The following is a 23,436-nucleotide window of genomic DNA, read 5'->3' on the forward strand; positions in this document are numbered from 1 at the left end:
GTCGTTAGGTATTGGAATGGGCTGCCCAGGGAAGTGGTTGAGTCACCATTCCTGGACGTCTTTAAAAGACGTTCAGATGTAGAGCTTAGTGATACGGTTTAGTGTAGGACTTGTTAGTGTTAGGTCATAGGTTGGATTAGGTGATCTTGGAGGTCTCTTCCAACCTAGATGATTCTGTGATTCTGTGGTTCTGTGATAATGTCAATTATTACAGGAACGGTCAATATTCTGTGTGTCTGTGTATGTGTATGTTTATTACAACATTTCCTTATTTTTAATTTGGCTAATTTTTCACATTAAAATTGTATTATTCATCCCCTTTCCATTTCAGTATCTACTTGTTGAGCATAGTTCAAAGTCTCTGCACACAACGAGCCAGGCTCTCTGTGAATATAAACAAAAGAAATGAGCCTGCACTGCCTTCTTTCTCTGACGTCCTTCCTCTGAGACCTGGTCTGGATCTGCAGGGGCAGTGCCCGTGTGCAGGGGTGCTTAGGAAAAGAGCCCCATCCCAGCAGCACGGCCAGGGAGCAGCAGCGCTTGGTGCCTGCAGAGCTGCTCTCTTGCCACTGCCGCCCTCTCCTGCTGAGCCCTGCTGGTGGGGTCAGGCCCGGCTGCTCCTGTAACTTGGTGCCAGTGCTGCTGTGGGGCTGTGCTGGGACTGCAGGCAGGGACAGGCAGTGGGCACGGCAGTGGCACAGCTGGCCTCCACTTGCTGCAGCACTTCCCTCCTAAGAGGGGATCTCCTCCGGGCACTGCCTGAAGGCTGAGGCCTTCCTGCAAAGTTGCTGTCAAGAACAAGCCCAAGAAAGAGACTCGAAAGAGGCTGTGTGCTTTGCTGCTTTCCAGATGGGCTCAGTGTGGTGAGAGCAGAGTCCCAGCATGGAGTTTAGGGATCTGGGGCTGGTTCACAAGTTCCCTGTTAGTTGAGAGTGGCTATGCAGCTGACAAATATTTCTAATTCCTAGACACTCGGGCTCCACAGAACGTGATGGTGCTGATGGCAGATGAGTTTCTTTTTTCCTGGAGGGAGCCAGGAGTTTCCAGGAGAGCCCAGGTGATCTGCAGGGGCTATACGAGGCTGGGAGACAACCGCAGAGCGTGAGCCTGTCCAAGGTGGACTGACCAGAGCTCAAGTGCTCAATCTGGTGTGAGCAGGCAGAGGAGAGCTCTGCAGCCCCAGGGCATGCAGCAGCCCCAGCAAAGGAGTCTGGCGAGTGATTCCTTGCAGCCCTGGGGCAATGGCAGTGACCCCATGAGCTGGGTCTGCCTCGCAGCCTGCCCAGCACGGCCCTGCAGAGTGCCCCTGTGCCCCGGGCACCACAGCCCCCTCGCTCTGCAGAGCAGCAACGCCAGCTGGGGCTGGGGCTGGGGCTGGGGCTGGGGCTGGGGCTGGGGCAGGGGCAGGGGCTGGGAAGGCGCTTCCCCTGAGTGTCTTCTAGGCCAGCTTCAGGCACATGGCTTCTGGATGTGAGCGTGATCTTCACTGTGCACAAGGAGCTGAGAGACCACAAACAGGCACGGGGCTGGAACATTGCCTGCAAGGTCCCTCCTCCCCTAGCACCTCACAGGAGTGGCACAGAACTGGCTGCTGTGTGTCAGAGAGGCTGGGAGTCCAGCAGCAGTGCCATGGGCTTGAAGGATCACAACCAGCTCACTTCTACCTGGGCAGATTCTGGCCCAAGAAGGGGGTGTTTTGTAGATATGGTATTAGGAGGGCAGTGGTGCCTCAGAAGCTCTAAGTCCAGGAGGAAGCGAATGGCTGTTAAACAGCCTGCGAGTTGACTTCTTTCTGAAGTAGCTGACAGGTCATCCCTTGACTTCTGGCTGGGATCTGTGCCTTTAGGCTCACATCTGCTGGTCTCCATGACAGGCCAGCAGATGCGCCTGCTTTGCACATAGTTTGTGAGATCCTCTCTTCCTAAGGACCTGGTAGGCCCCATTGAGGAAGAGGTCTTGAACGGGTGTTGTCATGTCAGAGGTTTCAGCTTTTGCCTCATTCATCCTTCAGGGCTTCTTTCAGTTTTCTACACAGAGGGCGGCCACTGCCTCCCAGATGCCTGGGAGAACACAAAGCCTTCACAAGGCCATGGAAGAAGTTACCCTGAGTCCATAGGAACCATTCTAGAACCAAAACATGTAGGCAGGAAGCGCACTTTTGTGGTGTTGCAGAGCTGCTGGGCACATTGTGCAGGGTGCTCCGACAGCCTTTGTGTCCTTCTCCATGCTGGTTTAGGAGCTGCTTCTTTCTCAGGAACAGAGGAGCCAACAGAGGTGAGACACATACTCTGAGTTCATGAAAGCCATCAGAAAGCTGCCCCTAAGAAGATGAGTGATATCGGGAGGGCAGGAGGAGCCTGGCCAGGAGAGATGTGAGATTTAAGGGAGGAAAGAGGAGCTTGGAGAGCAGAAGCTAACGATTTTGGAGAGGTAAGAACATTCAGGTAATGTTGATCCCACCATAAAGCTGACTTAAAGCAGCCACATGAGGCCCTTACCCTATTTTAACCTGTTACGTTAATACCTAAATCTAAATGCCACTCCACACCCTGACAGGAATCCACTGCTCTAAATTTTGACCACAATATCCCTTGAAGCCAAAATTAGTCCACAACACCTCTCCGTTACCTTTACTCTCTTGCTCACCCTGATCCCTGCCCTTAACACTAGCATTGAAATGCTCTATTTAACCCTAGTCTTCCAGCAGACCTAAACAAAAACTCAAACAAAGAGCTTGCCCATACCCTAACCACAGACCTGACACCCCAAGCAGAACACCAAACCCTCCCACTAAATATCTGCTTAGTCTCTCAGCCAGAAAGGTTCGCCGTAGTCCCTAATGCCATACATGAACAACTATCATCCAAAGCCTGTCTTCCTGTGCATTAACCTTCCCACCTTTAACCCTTTTCCTAACCCTTAACTTTAGGTTCTTGTTCCATTGGGGGAGGGCAGGAATCGTGAGATTGCGGTGCATTCCAATGTGAATGTGAGGGGCCATGGATCTGAGCAGCTTGTAGGCCACAAGGAGGAGATGGGTGGGAATGCTCTGATGAGCTCAGCTCTGCCTCAGGATCTCCTGCCCCAGCAGGACGAATGTGACTGTGGAAGGGACTGTGAGGTCACCTCTGTCTCTGCAGTTGATAGGGCAGCAGCAGCAACGTGTCACGGAAAGGGACTGTGAGGTCACTTCTGTCTGAAGTAGCTGACAGGTCACACTTTCACCTAGGATCTGTACTTTTCAGCTGACATCTGCCAGTGGTCCTGCAAGGCCAGCAGAAGGCACCTGGTTGGCATGCTGACTGTGGGATCCCCTCTGCCTACATGCCCAGGAGGACCCAGACAGAAAGAAGGCCTGAATATGGCTTGTCCTGTCCCCTCTGCTCAATTACATGACTGCACAGCAGCAGGCACAAGGCTTGGTTGTGTCTACACAAGAAGCTGCAAGGCCAGCAGCAGGACCATGGCTTGGAAGATGCTGGTGAGGTAACTTCTGTCTGGTTGGCTGACAGGCCACTAGAAGGCTGATGGGTTGGGATGCCTACTTCAGGAGTGGTTTCCACCCTGATGGAGCTTTCTGTGGTAGTAGGAAAGAGCAGGAGAGAAAAAAATTGCCACAAAGTGCACCTTGGAAGGTTGGCGCTGGCCATGAAGAGGAAGAAATGTCCCTCAAAGGGTTGTGCTGTGGTGCCAGAGGTCACCCAAAGAGTGTCTGTGATCAGAACATGGCTTTGTGTTTCAAGGAACAGCTGGTGAGGGTTGACGAGACATCGGTGAAACCACGGAAATGCCGGGATGAGAGCAAGGTGGTGAACAGAGATGGGTGTCTGCAGCCTTCAAGGAAATAGGGCAAAGTGTGGGGCAGCATAGGGAAGCCTGGAGAGGACAAAGAGGTGGGTGCTGGCAAGAAGAGAAGGCCCCAGCAGCCCTGACATTTTTGTCCCCTTGGATAGAGCTTCTGAGGAGATGAGATACAGTCATTGCAAGGGGGCTCATTGCTTTCTTGAGACCCTGTGCAGAGGCATGGAGGTGTCATACCGCTGTTCTTCTCGTGGCAGCACACTGCTCACCAGATCCCACAGACCCCCAGCAAGAGCCCTGAGCCAGACGTGGGGGTGCAGGAACTTCCCTGCCAGTGGCTGGAGTCAGGACCTGGCCCTTTTACTTCACCACCACAAACCCAGAATTTTCTCAACACAGTGCTTTGCCTATCTGTAAGCATGGCCTCCAATTATCTGCCCTAACAAGTCCCTGAGGAGAATCTCTTGGTAACGGCCCTCAGTGGGGCCCATTAATACTCCAAGTCACTTCAACTTTTCCTTCTGACTTTATTTTCTCAAGCAATTGCATCATTCTCCTCTCAGTATCTCAGGTTCAGAGACTGAGCACCAAAATCCACCATGGAATTCATTAAAATGCAGAAACACCTAAGGAACCATATGTCTTCCATAGTTTTATTCAAGTCTTCAGGACTTGGACAGCTAATTGGAGAGCTTTCATGGTGTAGTTAAGGAGGAAGATTTCAAAAAGCACCTAATAAAAATCTTTTCTCGTTTTAAAAGCTGAATTTTGTTGCATTTCAGCTTTGAGCATCTTTCTTCAATTAATATTAATCCAGGGCTTCTCCTATGGAGATGTCCATAGGGAGGAAAAGCAGACTCTTGAGGTCTGACAGTGCATGGAGAACCTTGCTCCTCACCACCCCAACCCTGACATTTCTCTCATTGGCCACCTGGCACTCGCATCACTTTTCCTTACACCAGACTTCTGCACTGAAGTCTGCAGCTGGATGTTACAGCCCCTTTGCACCAGCTCCCACCTGCTTTCCTTAGAGACCTGGCTGCACACAGACACAAAAGGGTTTTTCCTCATTTTCAAACAAACAACAGGAAAACATGCAGCAATTTTCCAAACAGCAAAGCAATCTCCTCATCTTGAATGTCTCCAGTGACGTTTACCTTCCCAAAAGGATGACTGTAAATTAAGTATTTTATCCTGATTGATAGGAAATTATAAGTATTAAGATAAGTATTATTCCGTATGATCCTAATTCAATGATAAATGATGAGGAGCTTGCTACAGAAACAATTAGGCAGACTGCTAATAGATGGGCAAGCTTGAACTCAATGAAGCTCAAAGCAGCAACTGGGTCAGTGAGAGAGGCCTGAATGGTCAAAGAGTAAGGGGAGGGCAAAGCAGGAGAACCATGGGAAGTGCATAGGTCCAGACAGGCAGCTGGAAAGGGGACATTCAACAGGGATTGCTTATTCGAGATGGGTGGAAGTACCTGGAAGATGAGGGAGTACACCATGATGGACAAAGCGATGACAATGCAAGTACAGGTGACCATCAGAATTTCTTCTCCTGTGATGAATATAGATCCTGAAAATTCACCTGAAGAAGGATGTAGATCACTGGTGAAGGAACTGTCTTTTTGTGCCATCACCAATGCGGATTACAAAAACACTTCCACACATAACGGTAATACGTCCCACCCCATCTTTGTCATCCTGTGGGGCAGGGGAGATGGAGCTGACAGCCAAGGGACACATGTGGGTGTGGAAGGTGGGGCCCAGCAGAGACAAGGAGTCAAGGCAGTGGGGTGGGGGAGGGCAGGAGAAGCAGCCCAAGGGGTGGTGCTGCTTGTGCGGACACGTTTTTGCCAGCAGCCTCAGTGAGCAGCAGCTATGTGGAGGTGAGGGGAGGCCAGGAAGTATGGACCTGGACAACCCTGGACACTCCATGACTGCCTTGCAGGTCCTGGCAGGCTGCGGTGAGGGGACGAATGCCCTGGGCCCCCTTCCTGCTCTGCCCAGGCCAGCAAGGGCCCAGAGCGGCCTCCTCTCCCCTGCCCCTGCAGCTCTGGGCTCCCTTCCCCAGCCCTGGCTCTGCAGCACCAAGCCCTGCTGGGAGCCCTCCCCTGCATGCTCCCACCGCTCCCTGAAGCTGCTGTTGCCCTCTGCCAGGCACTGCCCAACCCAGCCCAACCCCTGCCCACCTCTCCCCACCTCCCTGCCCTCTCCCCAATGCAGCCCAGCCCAGCCCAGCCCAGCAGCCCAGGCTGGGCTGGCCCCAGAGCAGTGCCCACCGCAGGCTGCTGCAGGGCTCTGGGCATGGCCACCACAGCCCCAGCCCCTCGCAAGGCACCGCAGCTGCTGGGACAAAGGCGGCTCTGGGCCTCCCCAGCGGCCCCCAGGCTGGGGCCAGCTATGGCTCAGGAAATGGAGGTCAGTGAAGCTGCAGACTGCCCCACCGAGTAGTGAGGGGCAGCCCCTGGGGTCTTGGCCCTTAGCCCCTCCTCCATGCTGGAGTTGCTCCCCCTGCTGCAGAGGAGATGGGAAGAGACAGGCCCTGAGACCAGTGAATCTCTCATGGCTTCTTTATTGACTTTCTCTGCACAGGAAGATTGGTTCTTAAAGTACCACAGACGACTGGTTCAAAACAAAAATCAACAGGTAGGAGGATAAGAAGAAACTTCTTTAAATAAAAATAATACTATCACATGTTTGAAAAAGTAATAATAAAGACAATTTCAAAATATTTTCCTAACATTTTGTGAGAAGCCCTGTTACTACTGTTAACATGTTGGGCATATTACCAATGCTGAAGAAGCATGTATGCAAATAGTTTCCTTACTGCATTCTTCAGTTCCTGGTTCCTCATGCTATAGATGAGGGGGTTCACTGCTGGAGGCACCACCGAGTACAGAAATGACACCAGCAGGTCCATGGATGGGGAGGAGATAGAGGGTGGCTTCAGGTAGGCAAAGAAGCCAGTGCTCACAAAGAGGGAGACCACGGCCAGGTGAGGGAGGCACATGGAAAAGGCTTTGTGCCGGCCCTGCTCAGAGGGCATCCTCAACACAGCCTTGAAGATCTGCACATAGGACACCACAATGAAAACAAAACAACCAAATGTTAAAGAAAGACTAAAGACAAGTAGTCCAGCTTCCCTGAGGTAGGCATGTGAACAAGTGAGCTTGAGGATCTGGGGGATTTCACAGAAGAACTGGTCCACAGCATTCCCTTGGCAGAAGGGCAGGGAAAATGTATTGGCCGTGTGCAGGACAGCATCGAGAAAGCCACTGCCCCAGGCAGCTGCTGCCATCTGGGCACAAACTCTGCTGCCCAGGAGGCTCCCATAGTGCAGGGGCTTGCAGATGGCAATGTAGCGGTCGTAGGCCATGACAGTGAGGAGGGAAAACTCTGTTCCAAGTAAGAAGAATAAAAAGAAGACCTGGGCAGCACATCCTTCGTAGGAGATGGCCCTGTTGTCCCAGAGGGAATTGGCCATGGCTTTGGGGACAGTGGTGGTAATAGTGCCCAGGTCGAGGAGGGCGAGGTTGAGGAGGAAGAAGTACATGGGGGTGTGGAGGCGGTGGTCACAGGCTACGGCTGTGAGGATGAGGCCGTTGCCCAGGAGGGCAGCCAGGTAGATGCCCAGGAAGAGCCCGAAGTGCAGGAGCTGCAGCTCGCGCGTGTCTGCGAATGGCAGGAGGAGGAACTCGCTCACTGAGCTGATGTTGGGCATGGGGTCCTTCCCAAGGAGGAAAAAACATTAATAAAGTCAACATACCTGAAAAACAAACAAACAAACAAACAGACAAACAAACAAAAAGCTTTAATAAAGTAGAAGACATACCTGAGAAAAACTTGTTCCATTTCTCATATAACCCTCCTGAAAACAATTTTCCCCTTTCAGGCAGATATTTAGCAGGTCCCTTCCATGTGCTCTGCTTGATGCTGCCTGAGGGTGTTCCTGGGAGCAGGGATTCTGCTGTGGGCAATGCAGGAATCAGTCTTGCCCCACAGCCAGAGGTAAAGAGGAACATAGGGTAATCTCAGATTCAATCACCTGATAATAAAGAACTTTTCCATATTGTTACTCATAATTCACCCAAATGCAGAGCAGGGCTGCAGGGATTTATTTTTTTGTTTTCTGTCTAGCTGCTCACCCCACTCCTGAGGACTTTTTCTAAGGCATAAATCCTGGGCATTTCAAGTGAAACCTTGTGGATCCTCAGACACAAGGGGATGGAGCCTTCAGAGCAGTGTCCTTCAGAGAGGATAGGCAAAGCTGGTCTCATTTGACCTGTGCTGGCAACACTTTGTGGTGCAGGACAATTGCACTCAGAGGTTCATAGAGGCACAGATTCATAGAATATCCTGACATGGAAAGGACCCACAAGGATAACCAAATCCCACCCCATAATCGGTACATGAACACCCAAAAACTGGTCCATATGCCTGAGGGCGTTGTCCAAATGTTTGTTGAATTCTGGCAGCCTCAGTGCTGTGACCACTTCCCTGTGGTGCCTGTTCCAGTGCCTACAAAACCGTGACAATGCTGGGAGTAAAGGAATCCAGGTTCAAAGGGCACATCTCCAGACCCCTCACCCTGTCCCTGTACCCATCTACCAGCCAAGCACACCGAGGGCTCGCTCCATGTGCATCTGAAAGCCCCATCCCCTGCCAGCCTGGAAACAAGAACAGCAGCAGCACGGCCAGGTGGAGAAGCCAGGAGGAATGCCAGCGTGCTGCTGCCACAGAAGGCAAGGCCAAGGTGGGACAGACACTCAGCAGACCCTCCTCTGCTGCAGCTCTGCCTGCAGAGGAGGCAGCTCCTGCTGGGGACATTGGGGCCTTGAGGGTAGAGGCTCTGCTGGTGGGAGAGGAGATCAAGGGGTGTCCCAGGGAAGGTGCCTGCCCTGCAGGGGATGGCAGGGAGGTGCCTGAGCCCTCCCTTGCACAGCATTTCTGGCAGTAGCTCCCTCTCACCACCTGCCCATGTCCCTGCTGCGTGCCCATGTCCCTGCTGGGAGCTGGTTCTGTGTCCCCATTTCTCCTCTCTGTCCATACTCACAGACCCCATCCCTGCCTCCCCTCCACTGCAGGAATCTGAAAGCTACAGAATGCAGCCATACCCTTCAAGTAGCCCCTGCCTTGGTGTTCCTTTTGAACAAATCAGATCATAAATTCCATTCTCTGAAGCATCTTCCACTCTGTGCTGGAGTAACAGAGAGAACTATCCAGAAGATGATATCAGGCATCAGATATGCCAGCTGTAGGAGACCTCGCTGCAACTGCATGTGCATTGCCCTCATGCCAGAGACTCACGGTGCCAACAGCCTGTAGATCTGTCCTGCCACAAGCTGCCCTCTGTTGTTGCGCTCCTCACTGCCTCCAAGCCCTCTCTCCTTCTCTCCTCTCCCTGTGCCACCTGCGGTCAGAGCCCCCAGCCCTGCTGCGCTGTGCAGAGGAGCTGCTCGTGGGCAGAGCTGTCTCTCTGCAGCGCTGCCCGCTTGCCAGGAGCTCCCCTTGGTCCCAGGAGCCCAGCCCAGCTCAGCAGCACAGCACCTCACCATAACATCACTCGTTGGGCTCCCTCGAGGTGTCCCCAAGGCCTCAGGGCTGACAGCTCCTGAAGGCAGCAGGGTCTCTCCTGGGGTGCAGTGTTTGAAGCAGACTGAAGTCATCACCGACTGCTCCTCTCTGAACACGGGAGAGACGCATTTTAGAAGTGTGATTTGTGCTGTTAGAGTCTGGTTGTCAAGCATGTTGTGCTTTAACCTGGCGGGCAGCTCAGCACCACACAGCTCACCCTCACCCCCCAAAAGCTCACGTGTTGAGATAAGGACAGTTTGATGGGACAGAAAAAGAAGAGAGAATAATGATGATGATGATAATAATATGTACAAAGCGAGGATGCACAATGCAATTGCTCACCACCTGCTGAACGATGCCCAGCCCATGCCTCTGCAGTGGCCCCCTTGACCATGGCCAGCCTGCATCAGGATCCAGTGTGCCGATCTCTTATTTTTTTTTCAGTGCAAAATCATATTTCAGAAGGATTTGGTACATGTTCTTCCCTTTCTCAAGAACAGCCTCTGCTTTCTAACCCCACATAATGATGCCATCAACGTACTGCTGGTGTTCAGGAGCTTCCCCCAGTTCCAGGGTGGTCTGAATCAGTCCATGGCAAATGGTAGGGCTGTGTTTCCACCCCTGAGGCAGCTGATTTCAGGTGGACTGGACTCCCCTCCAAATTAAAGCAAACTGTGGCCTGCATGCTGCTGGAGAAAAATGTTTTAGGGATATTAATTGTGACATAGCAGTAGGCTGCCTTTGACTCCAGTTTGTGTCGATGGGGGAGGGGGAGATCATCAGGGATGCTGGGGATAAGGTACGGGATGACATGCCATCCCACTCACGCCAGCTGAACACCAGAGCCGGCAAAGGACGCCCAGAGCCTAGAGAGGGAACAGAGCTTAACAGGAGAGCTCCCGCAGGCCCACATGGATGAGTTAAAGTTGCCCCATCCAGAAAGGCAGACGCATTGGGAGCCCAACTCAAACACCTCTATGTAAATGCATGCAGCATGGGGAATAAACAAGGGGAGCTGGAGGTGTGTGTGCGGTTGCAGGGTTATGATCTCGTTGCAATGACTGAGACATGGCGGGATGTCTCCCATGACCAGAATGTGGCCATGGACGGCTTTGTGATTTTAGTGAGGACAGGCCAGGAAGGCGAGGTGGTGGAGTTGCTCTTTTTGTGAGTGAGCAACTGGAATGTATGCAGCTCTGCCTAGGGGGGAATAAAGTGCAAGTCGAGAGCCTATGGGTGAGGATCAAAGGGCAGGCCAACAGGGGTGACAGTGTGGTGGGTGTTTACTACAGGCCACCGGATCAGGAAGAGGAGGTGGATGAGGCCTTCTACAGGCAGCTGCAAGTTGCCTCACGTTCTCAGGCCCTGCTTCTTATGGGGAACTTTAACCACCCAGATATTTGCTGTGGAGACAACACAGCTCAGAACAAATGGTCCAGGTGGTTGCTGCAGACCATGGCAGATAACTTCTTGACGCAGCAGGAAAGTAAGCCAACAAGAAGGGCACTGCTGGACCTGGCACTAACAAACAGAGATGGTCTAGTTGGGAACATGAAGGTTGAGAGCAGTCTTGGCTGCAGTGATCATGAGATGTTGGAGTTCAAGATCCTGGGAGAAGGAATCAGGGCAAAAGGAGGACTGCAACCCTGGATTTCAAGAGAGCTAACTTTGACCTCTTCAGGGACCTAATTGGAAGAATCCTTTGGGCCAGGGCCTGAGGGGAAAGGGTGTCCAGGAGAGCTGGCTAATATTCAAGCACCACTTCCTCCAAGCTCAGGGTTGGTGCATCCTTACAAGAAAGAATTCGAGGAAGGGAACAGGAGAACTGCGTGGATGGGCAAAGAGCTCTTGGGAAAACTTAAACAGAAGAAGAAAACGTACATGATATGGAAGAAGGAACAGACGACTTGGGTGGAATTTAAGAACATTATCAGAGAATGCAGGGATGCAATGAGGAAGGCCAAGGCCCAGTGAGAATTACATTTAGTGAGAGACATCAAGGATAACAGGAAGACCTTCTTCAAATACATCAGCAGCAAAAGGAAGACTGAGGAAAATATGAGTGCTTAGCTAAAGGAGGTGGGTACCTTGGTGATGGCGGATACAGAGAAGGTGGAGATACTGAATGCCTTCGTTGCTTTGGTCTTCACTGCTAAGGCTAGAACCCAAGCACTACTGAGCCTGGAAACAAGAGGGAAAACCTGGAGGGAAGAAGACTTTCCCCATGTTGAAGGGGATTGGCTTAGAGGTTATTTAGGCAAGGCAGACACCCAGAAATCTGTGGGTCCCAATGGGATGCACCTGAGAGTGCTGAGGAAACTGGCAGGCGTTATTGCTGAGCCACTCTCTATCACGTTCAAAATGTCTTGGAGGACAGGAGAGGTGCTTGAGGACTGGAAGAAAGCCAACATTACTCCAGTCTTCAAGGAGGGCAAGAAGGAAGACCCAGGCAACTACAGGCCAGTCATCCTCACCTCCACCCCTGGAAAGGTGATGGAGCAGCTCATCTTTGAGGCCATCTCTAAGCACATGGAGGAAAAGAAGGTGATCAGAAGCAGTCACCATGGATTCATCAAGGGGAAGTTGGGTTTAACCCACCTGGTAGCCTTCTACGATGAGATGACTGGATGGATGGATGGATGAGGGGAGAGCAGTGGATGTTGTCTACCTTGACTTCAGCAAGTCTTTTGACACTGTCTCCCATAACATCCTCCTGGGCAAGCTCCGGAACTGTGGGATCCATGAGTGCACAGTGGGGTGGATCAAGAACTGGCTGGATGGCAGAGCTCTGTGTTGTGCTCAACGGTGTTGAGTCTAGTTGGAGGTCTGTGGCTCGTGATGTCTCCCAGGGGTCAGTACTGGGTCCAGTGCCATCCAACTTATTCATCAGTGATCTAGATGAAGGGGCAGAGCGCACCCTAAGCAAGTTTGTGGATAATACAAAGCTTGTCAAAGTGGCTGACACATCAGAGGCCTGTGCGGCCACTCACAAGGACCTGGACAGGCTGGAGAGTTGGGCAGAGAGGAACCTCATGAGGTTCAACCAGGGCAAGTGCAGGGTTCTGCACCTGGGGAGGAACAACCCCGGGCACCAGTACAGGTTGGGGGCTGACCTGCTGGAGTGCAGCTCTGCAGAGGGGGACCTGGGAGTCGTGGTGGAGAAGTTAGCCATGAGCCAGCAATGTGCCCTTGTGGCCAAGAAGGCCAATGAGATCCTAGCCTGCATCAGGAGTGTGGACAGCAGTTTGAAAGAGGTGATCCTCCCCTTCTGCTGAGCCCTGGTGAGGCCACACGTGGAGTACTGTGTCCAGTTCTGGGCTCCCCAGTACAAGAGGGACATAGAACTTCTGGAGAGGGTCCAGTGTAGAGCCACAAAGATGATTAAAATATTGGAGCAACTGTCCTGTGAGGAAAAACTAAGCAAGCTGGGTCTGTTTAGCCTAGAGAAGAGGAAATTGAGAAGGGATCTTATCAACCTTTATAAATACTTGAGGGGACAATGTGAAGTGGATGGGGCCAAACTCTTCTCAGTGGTGGTGAGTGATAGGACAAGGGGTAATGGATATAAACTGAATGACAGGAGATTTCATTGTCATATGAGGAAGAACTTCTTTACAGTTTGGGTGACAGAGCACTGGAACAGACTGCCCAGAGAGGCTGTGGAGTCTCCTTCTTTGGAGATATTCAAAATCCACCTGGATGCGACCCTCTGTAACATGCTCTAGGTGAGCCTGCTTGAGTAGGGGGGTTGGACTAGATGATCTCTGGAGGGCCCTTCCAACCACAACAATTCTGTGATTCTGTGAAATAAATAAAAAGATGTTGTGTTGTTGTTCTTCTCGGTGTGTAAGAAGTCTTCATTTTCAGAATTTTGTAGCTTGTCTAGCAGATTTATGATTGTTTTCATAGGTCTGGGACATGTCCCAGCAAGATGAGGACGTTCCTTCTATGCAAATATAAATTTATATAGATATTTCCAAAAATGCATGTCCTTCCAATAACATAAATTGAGGTACTATATCCCCCAAACATATTTATCTTGGCATATTTCACATCTACGTTTCATATTTAAATGGATTTGAAAGCAATAGTCTTTAGAGGTTGAGTAGATCCTGCCTTTACTTCTTTGCCATTGGGCTACAGCTGCTAGCAGTTTCCTCATATCATCTCTGTTTATGACCCAGAGAAATCTGACACCACAAATGTCACTCAAATGTCACTCTGGCACCTCCAACGTCACCTGGTGTCTGCATCTGAACATCTCCCTCCTGCCTTCCACCTCCATTAAATGTGCTGGGAGCTGAGACACGCAGCAGACATGCAGATGTCTGGTTTGTGCCCACCTGAACAAAGACGAGAGGAATCAATCCCAACTCCTGTGGGCTTGTCAGAGGCATGGGAGAGACAGCTAAGACCCCTTCTAGCCTGTGGACCTCAATCAAAGAATGAGATGCCTTGGTTGACTCAGATGAAAAACTTCCCTCAGCAGGGGGAAGGCAAATCCCTCCCTGTCCTTGCCTGGGTGTTCTGCCTAAAACCAGGACACGGAAAGGTGATTCTTGGACCTCATACTTTTTCTGATATGAGGAACGACAGTGCTGGAAATGAGTTTTCTTCCCCAGTGGAGGGAAAGAATATCAGTGATTACTTCAGTCTGTTTCAAAGCCGATTCCCCTGGAGGCCCAGGGACTTGTCAAGAGCTCCCTGTGCTGCAGAGCTGGGCTGGGCTCCTGGGCCCAAGGGGACCTCCTGGCAAGCGGGCAGCGCTGCAGAGAGACAGCTCTGCCCAGGAGCAGCTCCTCTGCACAGCGCAGCAGGGCTGGGGGCACTGCCTGCAGGGGACAAGGGCGGCTGAGAGAAGGGAGGGAGATGTTAAAGGCAGTGTGGAGGGGGGCTGCTGAGAGCTCACTGCGGGAGAAATCTTCCCAGCCCTGAACAGGGTAAGTCTCTGGCTGCAGGGCAAGGCAGCTGTTGTTCCTGGTGCCATCTCCAGATTTGCTGGCAAATCCCACAGCCTATGGGATCTTTCAGGAGGACTCAGGACTCAGGAGGAGTTTTTTTGGATAACAGAAGAATGACAAGCTCTAGAGCAGGGATTACCTGCCCAAACTGTCAGAGGGACAGGACATGAGGGTTCCTTCTCACAGGGCCAGCTCCAGGCTGTGCAACCAGGGTGCAGGCAGGGGTGGCCAGGGCTGTGGTGCAGAGCAGGGTCCCTGCTGTGCCCCAGGGGCTGTGTGCCAGGGCAAGGCCTCTGCTGCCTGCCAGGCTCAGCACCCAACCTGCCCGGGGAGCTTCCCAGGGAGATGCAGGGAGAAGCTGTGGATGGAAGGAACCCTCCTGGCAGGGCAGGGCAGGGAAGGGCAGTGCAGATTCCTGCTGGTGCCCAGAGGCTGGTACCTGTTGCAGCCTGCTCACAGCTTCACAGCACTCCCGTAACATGTCAGAAGGGAATCTTCAAGAGGAAGGTCACAGAAAGGGATTCCTGAAGTGAGTTGTTCTGTGCTTTGAGTTTTCTCATGCAAATGCTCCTGAAAAGTACCCTGGGACCAGAGGTCTTCAGGGCAGAGCTGAGCATATAATGTGTCGGACTGGGTCTGTGAGCACTGGCAGAGAGGAGATGCTCCCAGGCAGCAGAGACCTGGCAGGGATGGAAAGGGAACTGCTGCCCGAAACACCAAGGGAGGGGGGAGTTAAGTCACCCCCTGCCCTGCCTGCAGTGCAGACACCTTCTCTGCAGCAACCCCCTGCTCTCCTCTGCCACCCAGAAAAGCTTCTGCCCTGAAGGCCAGTGGGTTTCAGAACTAGTGGCAGACCAACTGCAGGGAGGAGAAATGCCCCAGTGCCATCTGTCTGTCCTTGTCCTGCCTCCCTTGGCAGGAGCACTGGGACAGTTCACCATATTTCCCCTTCTGTCCTTGCCGTCTTTGTCCCAGCTAAACCCTGTGGGGTCTGGGCCCTGCAGTGTGTGGGGCTGCCAATGAGCTGGCCCTCCCTGCAGGACACCCCATCTTCAGGACATCTCTCTCTTTCCCCGGGTCGTCCTGCTGGGCTGCAGGCTGCCGTCCACAAGGGCACAGCTCCCCCAAGGCAGCTTTGCTATGTAGGAGCCCGATGCAGAAGACAGCTCAACGCTAAGGTGATGGAAATGCTGCTGGATGGTGTCTGTGGGCATCTGCAATGAGCCCTCTGTGTCTTTGGCTGGGAGGGGAGAGCTGAGGTCCTCCTCAGGTACACCGACATGGGGCGGGGAGTTGTTGATTCGCACTTTCAGACTGGATTCCTCTGCTCTCAGCAGTGTCCAGGTTCTCCTCAGGGGAACATCTGGGTGTAATCATCCTCCCATCCTCAAAGAGCTGCCAGCACAGGGCACCTGAGCCTGGGACTGATGGACAGACTGGCTGTCCACCCTCGGCACTAAGAGACAGTCCCTTTGCCTCTCAGGACCCACAAGATTCCACTTTGATCACAGCAGATAGATTTATTTATTTATTTATTTATTTATTTATTATCTATTTATTTATTTATTTATTTTTCCATAAAAGGACTCCTCATGTGTGGTGGGGCCACTAGAATAAGTCCAACAAAACAAAATTCTCACAGCTGTGCTCTGCAGCCAGGTTAACCAGGAGCAACAATGTTGAAACAATCTTCATTATAACAAGTGGGTCAATTGAGGATCCCCCTGTGTTGCTCTTTACCAGTTGCTGTAGGGCAGGACTTGCTCTTCTGGAATCAAGAGCAGAGTCCTTGCTGTACTGTCAGTCTCAGTGTTATACAAACCAGAGCTCAAGGAAAAGGGAGCTGCACAAAGTTTTTCCTGAAAGGACACAGGTGTTGTGGTGGGTTTCTGTGAGAAATGGAGTAGGTTTGCTCAGAGAAATCTACCCTGTATTTCTCCACTTTGGACAGGCCTTTGTTCCCAGAAGAAGCAAATGTCCAACAGCAGCTTCCCCAACGAGTTCCTCCTCCTGCCATTCGCAGACACGCGCGAGCTGCAGCTCCTGCACTTCGGGCTCTTCCTGGGCATCTACCTGGCTGCCCTCCTGGGCAACGGCCTCATCCTCACAGCCGTAGCCTGCGACCACCGCCTCCACACCCCCATGTACTTCTTCCTCCTCAACCTCGCCCTCCTCGACCTGGGCTCCATCTCAACCATTGTCCCCAAAGCCATGGCCATTGCTTTGTGGGACACAAGGACCATCTCCTACTCAGGATGTGCTGCCCAGCTCTGTTTTCTCTTCTTCTTGCTTGGAGCAGAATATTCCCTTCTCACTGTCATGGCCTATGACCGCTACGTTGCCATCTGCAAACCCCTGCACTACGGGACAGTAATGGACAGCAGAACTTGTGTCAACATGGCAGCAGCTGCCTGGGGCAGTGGCTTTCTCTATGCTGTGCTGCACACTGCCAATACCTTTTCCCTCCCCCTCTGCCAAGGCAATGCCCTGGACCAGTTCTTCTGTGAAATCCCCCAGATCCTCAGGCTCTCCTGCTCAGATGCCTACCTCAGAGAAGTTGGGGTAATTGCGGTTAGTCTTTGTTTAGCTTTTGGGTGTTTTGTTTTCATTGTGCTGTCCTATGTGCAGACCTTTAGGGCTGTGCTGAAGATGACCTCTGAGCAGGGCCGGCACAAAGCCTTTTCCATGTGCCTCCCTCACCTGGCTGTGGTCTCCCTGTTCATCACCACTGGCACAGTTGCCTACCTGAGGCCCCCCTCCATCTCCTCCTCATCTCTGGATCTGGTGGTGGCAGTTCTGTACTCGGTGGTGCCTCCAACACTGAACCCCCTCATCTACAGCATGAGGAACCAGGAGCTGAAGGATTCCCTGAAGAAACTGATTCTGTTGGCAGTACTTCAGCAGGACTAAGCCACCCATATTTATTCACTTTGTTGGTGGTGGTGGTGGTTGGTTGGTTGTTTTCTCAGGCAACTCTTGTGCTTTGGACATTTTTCTCTGACTACCCTGTTTGAACATGAATGTCTGGATTTGTCTCTCTCCTCCAGAGGTACAAACCCAGTCCCTCTGTCCCAGAAGCCATCTTTAAATGTACTTATGTCAGAGCTGTACTCCTTTTTCACCTCTCTGGAATAAAAGGGGATGTCTTCAGTGCTGTGTCTGAACTTTGAGATCTTTTGCCTTCTTCTGGAGTCATGAATACTCTCAAGAAATTGCACCCTAAAAGGGCCTGCTGTTAAGCTTGTGTTCTCCATGTGTGGATGAGATCATGGGGTGATTTGCTAGGGAATGTGGGCTGGACTCAGCCCTCACTTGTGGGTGCCCAGAGCCACTGGAGACGGGAATGGTCAGGACATATCTGCTTGGGACCGTCCAGCATGTGACAGGGCTCGTGTCAGACGCTGATGTCCCACTGCCCCCTGCCCAGGAGAGCACAGGGATTATTCACAGACAGCCCGTTTCTAGGGGTGGGCAGCAAATGCAGCTTCAGACTGCCACGTGGAGTCACCCAAAGGGCTAAGTGGAAAACTACCTGGGCTAATTAGGGCTCTGTAGTCCCATGAGAGGCAGCAGAGACACAGAGGCTGCAGGGAAGGGAGCCTGAGGAATGACTCATGTCCCCTTCAATGAAGAACCATAGCCGGGATCTAAGGACACACCTGAACACGGCTGAACACTTGAAATTCCCTGTGATTGCCCTGAACTCCTACAACAGCCACAGGTCCCTGTGGAGGGGGGTACATATGTACAATGACCCCCATCTGTCTGGGTTTGCTTCCCACCCCGACCCCCAGCCACCACAACCCACTCACTCCACACAACACCACCGGCAGCAGGGCCCTGTGGGGAGTTCAGGGAGGGGGCCACGAACAGCCAGCCAGGCCAGCACAGATTCACTCACATGGGGAACAGCTCTCTGGGGAGCACGGATGCCCCTGGAGAAGAGCAGGGCACTCTGGGTGTGGTGCAGGAATGGATGAGAAAGAAAGGCCTGCTTCTGGCTGCACCAGCTCAGGGCAGGCTGCTCCGTGTGAGGAGCCCAGGGCCCGGACCCTTGTGTTGTCCTGCAGAGTTCCTGGCACAAAGGGGCTGCAGGCGGTCAGGAATTGGGATATGCTGGACAGGAGAACAGGGGCACGGGAGGAATTCTCAACTTGCATGGAGGATGACATGAGCAAGAGAAACCTCTCCTTAGGAAGAAAGCAAGTGTGCCCTCACAACCTCCTTCACACAACCGTGCTGTTCCTCTGAGTGCTGGGTGGTGGTAAGTTTTCCAATGGGATCAAAGAAGAGAAAACAAAGTGACAGCAAACAGGTTCAGCAGGTCCTCAGCACCCCAGCACAGATCCACAGTCCCATAACCTCCAGCAGCTGGCAGAGGGAAACAAAACCCGTCTGAACTTTCCTTGCTTCTTAGACAGTTTCCAGCAGCTCCAGCAAGAAGTCAGTGCTGATGAGAGGTCTGCGACTCAAAAGTGCTTTAGCCTGGCCCAGGAGAGCAGCTCCTGTGCAGCAGGAGGAGGTGACATGCTTTGACCCACTGAAAATGCTGCCACGAGGTGGTACCCAGGAGGAAATGGGCCAAGAAGGGCAGGAGCAGGAGGGAATGTGATCACATAGGCACACCCCCATCCTGCTGGCTGCTGTGCTGGGCATAGACTCAGCAAGAGAAACAGGCTACTGGGCTCTGCCCCGACAGCTGCCCTCCCTCCCCACCATGGGGTGGGCATGGAGGTCACCTTGGAGCAGCCTCAGGGCCTAGGATCTGATCCAACATGGGGAGAACACGGCCCATGGTGTGCTCACACTCCATGTTGCACCCTGCCCCCAGCGTGTTTACACTCCCCAGTGTGAACACCCTCAGTGTGCACACTCACCCCATGAGGTGCACACACCGTAGGTATGAGTCCAGGCTCAACAAGAGGCCCTGCTCCATGGGCTCCAGGACTCAAACTAGCGTGGTGTCCCACAGAAAAATTCTCAGTAAAGCTGTTGGTCATTACAGAATCACCCAATAGTGAGGACTGGAAGTGTCCAGTCCAAGCCCTTCCCCTTCAAGCATCATTAGCTGGAGCAGGATTTCCAGGACTGCATCTACACATCTTCTGAGTATCTCCAAGGACGGAGACTCCGAAACCTCTGTGAGTGGCCAGTTTCAGTGATCTGTACTGGTGCTTGGGGTTATTCCTCTCTATGTGCAGGACCCTGCACTTGCCCTTGTTGACCTTCATGAGGTTCCTCTCGGCCCAACCCTCCTGCCTCTTGAGGTCCCTCTGAATGGCAGCACAGACCTCTGGGGTATCACCTGCTCCTCCCAGCTTGATGTCGTCAGCAGACTTGCTGAGGGTGCCCTCCGTTCCATTGTCCACATCTCTGATAAAATTATATACAATCAATAAATTGAACAACACTGGACCCAGTACTGACCCCTGGGGAACACTACAGGCCACCAGCTAGATTCTGCACCACTGAGCTTAACACTCTGTCCTGGTTTCGGCTGGGATAATTTTCCTCCTAGTAGCTGGTAGGGTGCTATGTTTTGGATTAGGATGAGAAGAGCGCTGATAACATGCTGATGTTTTAATTGTTGCAGAGCAGTGCTTACACTAAGCCAAAGACTTTTCAGCTTCTCGCTCTGTCCTGCCAGCGAGCAGGCTGGGGGTGCAGCAGGAGCTGGGAGGGGACAGACCCAGGACAGCTGACCCAAACTGGCCAAAGGGGTATTCTATAACATCTGACGTCATGGTAAACAATATATAGGGGTGGCTGGCGGGGGGGTGGGGGCAGCTGCTCGGGGATAGGCTGGGCATCGGTCAGCGGGTGGTGAACAATTGCATTGTGCATCACTTGTTTGTACACGTTATTATTATTATTATTGTTGTTGTTGTTGTTGTTATTATTATTATTATTTTCCTTTCTTTCCTGTCCTAATAAACTGCCTTTATCTCAACCCACAGGTTTTCATTTCTTTTTAATTCTCTCTCCCTATCCCAGAGAGGGAGGGAGGGCTGTGAGCGAATGGCTGTGTGGTGCTTAGCTGCTGGCCGGGTTAAACCATAACAGCTACATAAAATACAGCGAGATGACACATCAACAGCATTCCAGGAAGTTTGGCCTTGCCTCACATCATGGACACCAAATCAGAGAATTTGGACTCAAAGGTCAATATGTAAGTTGCTACTCTACTTCTGCCCTCATTTCAAAACCTCTTAGGTAGCAGCAGAAGAACAGTTTTGACCAGATAAGTAAGGAGAATCACAGAAGAATGATGGGATAACTCCTGGATATCAACACCTGGAGAAGCTCGGCCTACTCCAGGAAGGTGTCACCCAAGAATTTGAATAGAAAAATCACAGAGAGAGACTCCGGACTCAGAAAACTAGATTGGTTAAAAGGGCCGGTATGGATTGGAACTATGTCAGGGTGGAGTTATCATAAAAAATCATTAAAAAAAACCAAAATCCTAAAAATACAGAACCAAATGTAACGGGGGTACCTCCCGGGAGGCACCCACCTCGAGCTGTACATCGTATGAATTGCTAATAAATAAGAACGAAGGAGAGTCAATCTGATCTACTGAAAAGGCAATTCCAGGGTCGAACCAAAAAATATTGGAGGTGGCAGAAGCATAATTCCTTCAACACAAGGTGGCAGCAGCGTAATTCCTTCAACACAAGGTGGCAGCAATGTGGTTCCTTCAACACGAGGTGGCAGCAGCACAATTCCTTCAATACAGGTGGCAGCAGCCTGATTCCTTCAGCCGCTGCCCTTGTCTCACTCCCAGAAGGTCATCGAGGTGCTGGAACATGTCCAGAGAAAGGCAACGAAGCTGGTGAAGGGTCTGGAGATCAAGTCTGATGAGGAGGCTGAGAGAGCTGGGGTTGTTTAGCTTGGAGAAAAGAATCATAGAGTCATAGAGTCATAGAATCATAGAATCATAGAATATCCCGAGCTGGAAGGGACCCCTAAGGATCATCAAGTCCAACTCCTGGCACCACACAGGTCTGCCCAAAAGTTCAGACCATGTGACTAAGTGCACAGTCCAATCGCTTCTTAAATTCAGACAGGCTTGGTGCAGTGACTACTTCCCTGGGGAGCCTGTTCCAGTGTGCGACCGCCCTCTCGGTGAAGAACCTCTTCCTGATGTCCAGCCTAAACTTCCCCTGCCTCAGCTTCACACCATTCCCATGGGTCCTGTCACTGGTGATAACAGAGAATAGGTCACCTGCCTCTCCACTCCCCCTCGCGAGGAAGTTGTAGACTGCGATGAGGTCCCCCCTCAGCCTCCTCTTCTCCACGCTGAACAGGCCCAGTGACCTCAGCCGCTCCTCATATGTCGTCCCCTCTAGGCCCTTCACCATCTTCGTCGCCCTCCTCTGGACACTCTCCAACAGTTTAATGTCCTTTTTGTACTGTGGTGCCCAGAACTGCACACAGTACTCGAGGTGAGGCCGCACCAGCGCAGAGTAGAACGGGACAATCACTTCCCTCGACCGACTAGCAATGCTGTGCTTGATGCACCCCAGGATACGGTTGGCCCTCCTGGCTGCCAGGGCACACTGCTGGCTCATATTCAACTCGCTGTCAACCACAACCCCCAGATCGTCTCTGCAGGGCTGCTCTCCAGCGTCTCATCACCCAGTGTGTACGCATAGCCAGGGTTGTCCCCTCCCAGGTGCAGGACCAGGCACTTGCTTTTGTTAAACTTCATGTGGTTGGTGATCTGGGCCCAGCTCTCCAATCTGTCCAGATGTCTCTGCAAGGCCTTTCCACCCTCATCCGATTCCACAACTCCTCCAAGTTTGGTGTCGTCGGCCAATTTGCTCAGAACACCTTCTAGTCCTACATCCAAATAATTTATAAAGACATTGAAGAGGACTGGCCCTAAAATGGAGCCTTGAAGGACCCCACTAGTGACCATCCGCCAGCCAGATGTGGCCCCATTTACCACAACCCTTTGAGCCCTGCCCGTCAGCCAATTGCTCAGCCATCCTATGATGTTTTTTCTTAGCTGTATGCTGGACATTTTGTCCAGTAGGATCCTAAAAAGTTGTAGGGTGTTTCTGCCCGGTTTCGAACTGGGGACCTTTCGCGTGTTAGGCGAATGTGATAACCACTACACTACAGAAACTGTCCTATCTTCTCTTCCTTATCTGCTCAAGACCATCTTGTACTTTACAACTGCCTTAAAGGAGGTGTCAGTGAGGTGGGGATTGGGTTCTTCTCCCAAGCACCAAGTGATAAGACAAGAGGAAATGGCCTCAACTTGCACCGGGGAGGTTTAGATTGGTTATTAGGAGAAATTGCTTCACTGAAAGGGTGGTGCAGCATTGGAATGGGCTGCCCAGGGACTCAGTTGAGTCACCATCCCTGGAGGTCTTTAAGAAACATGTAGATGTAGAGCTTAGTGACAAGGTTTAGTGCTAGGTTAAGGGTTGGACCACATGATCTTAGAGGTCTTTTCCAACCTCAGTCATTCAATGATTCTGTGGTTCAGCTGCACAGAGTTGTGCTGCAGAGCTGATCATGATGCAATATGGTATGGAAAATCCCTTTGGACAGTGGGGGTCAGCTGTCCTGCTTCTGTCCCCAGATCCGAAGCACAGCATCACACCAGCTACTGGGAAGGAAAATAACTCTATCCCAGCCAAAACCAGGAAATTATCCACCTCTTATTCCATAACATCTATGTCACGCTCAGGTCTCACTCTTCCCAATAGTTACTCATTCTCTTCCTCATAAGTTACTCATCCGTTGATAAGCACACACAGATATCATTCCCTTAATCTATGGGTTGTCCCATGGATGATTCTGGATCATTTCATGCTGAAACCAGCTCTGGTTCCATCACCGCTGCACATGTCCATTTCTGTCCAACATTATTTTTTAATTAACCTGGGTGACTCTTACCGTCATGCCACTGATGTGACATAGAGCAATCATAGTAGTGATGACATTCGGTATTATACAGTAATTAACATCAGCCCATTAACTCATGGGCTATCCCCGCCCAACATTAAATCCCCTTGAGGTATGCATCGGAACGCCCCATTCCTCTGCATCACCCACCCAAATGGGTTTGCCTTTGCCTG

The 23,436-nt window shown here is 51.8% G+C and overlaps 4 protein-coding genes and 1 long non-coding RNA gene across 5 annotated transcripts in view; 2 read left to right on the forward strand and 3 right to left on the reverse strand.

Moving 5' to 3' along the window:
* Positions 1-12,781, reverse strand: part of LOC308184351 (olfactory receptor 14C36-like) — a 154,542-nt gene extending 141,761 nt beyond the window's left edge. Inside the window, exon 1 of the mRNA XM_080571406.1 lies at positions 5,731-12,781. Coding sequence (XP_080427532.1) covers positions 6,595-7,530 — 936 coding nt within the window. The 5' untranslated portion in view covers positions 7,531-12,781 and the 3' untranslated portion in view covers positions 5,731-6,594. The remainder of the gene's footprint in view (positions 1-5,730) is intronic.
* The window catches only part of LOC308184368, a 342,195-nt gene that overhangs the window by 186,482 nt on the left and 132,277 nt on the right, over positions 1-23,436 (reverse strand). The window lies entirely within an intron of this gene.
* Positions 1-23,436, reverse strand: part of LOC308184345 (olfactory receptor 14A16-like) — a 216,742-nt gene that overhangs the window by 110,130 nt on the left and 83,176 nt on the right. The gene's annotated exons all lie outside the window — the stretch shown is intronic.
* The window catches only part of LOC308184324 (uncharacterized protein), a 70,936-nt gene that overhangs the window by 29,727 nt on the left and 17,773 nt on the right, over positions 1-23,436 (forward strand). The gene's annotated exons all lie outside the window — the stretch shown is intronic.
* Positions 13,795-17,254, forward strand: LOC308184386 (olfactory receptor 14A16-like; the record flags this gene model as incomplete). Its single annotated transcript, XM_080571445.1, has 1 exon — positions 13,795-17,254. The coding sequence occupies exon 1, from the start codon at positions 16,319-16,321 to the stop codon at positions 17,252-17,254; it is 936 nt and encodes a 311-aa protein (XP_080427571.1). The 5' UTR covers positions 13,795-16,318.

This window comes from Anser brachyrhynchus (genome assembly GCF_964034855.1).
Source record: "Anser brachyrhynchus genome assembly, chromosome: 31".
In the NCBI taxonomy this organism is placed as follows: domain Eukaryota; kingdom Metazoa; phylum Chordata; class Aves; order Anseriformes; family Anatidae; genus Anser; species Anser brachyrhynchus.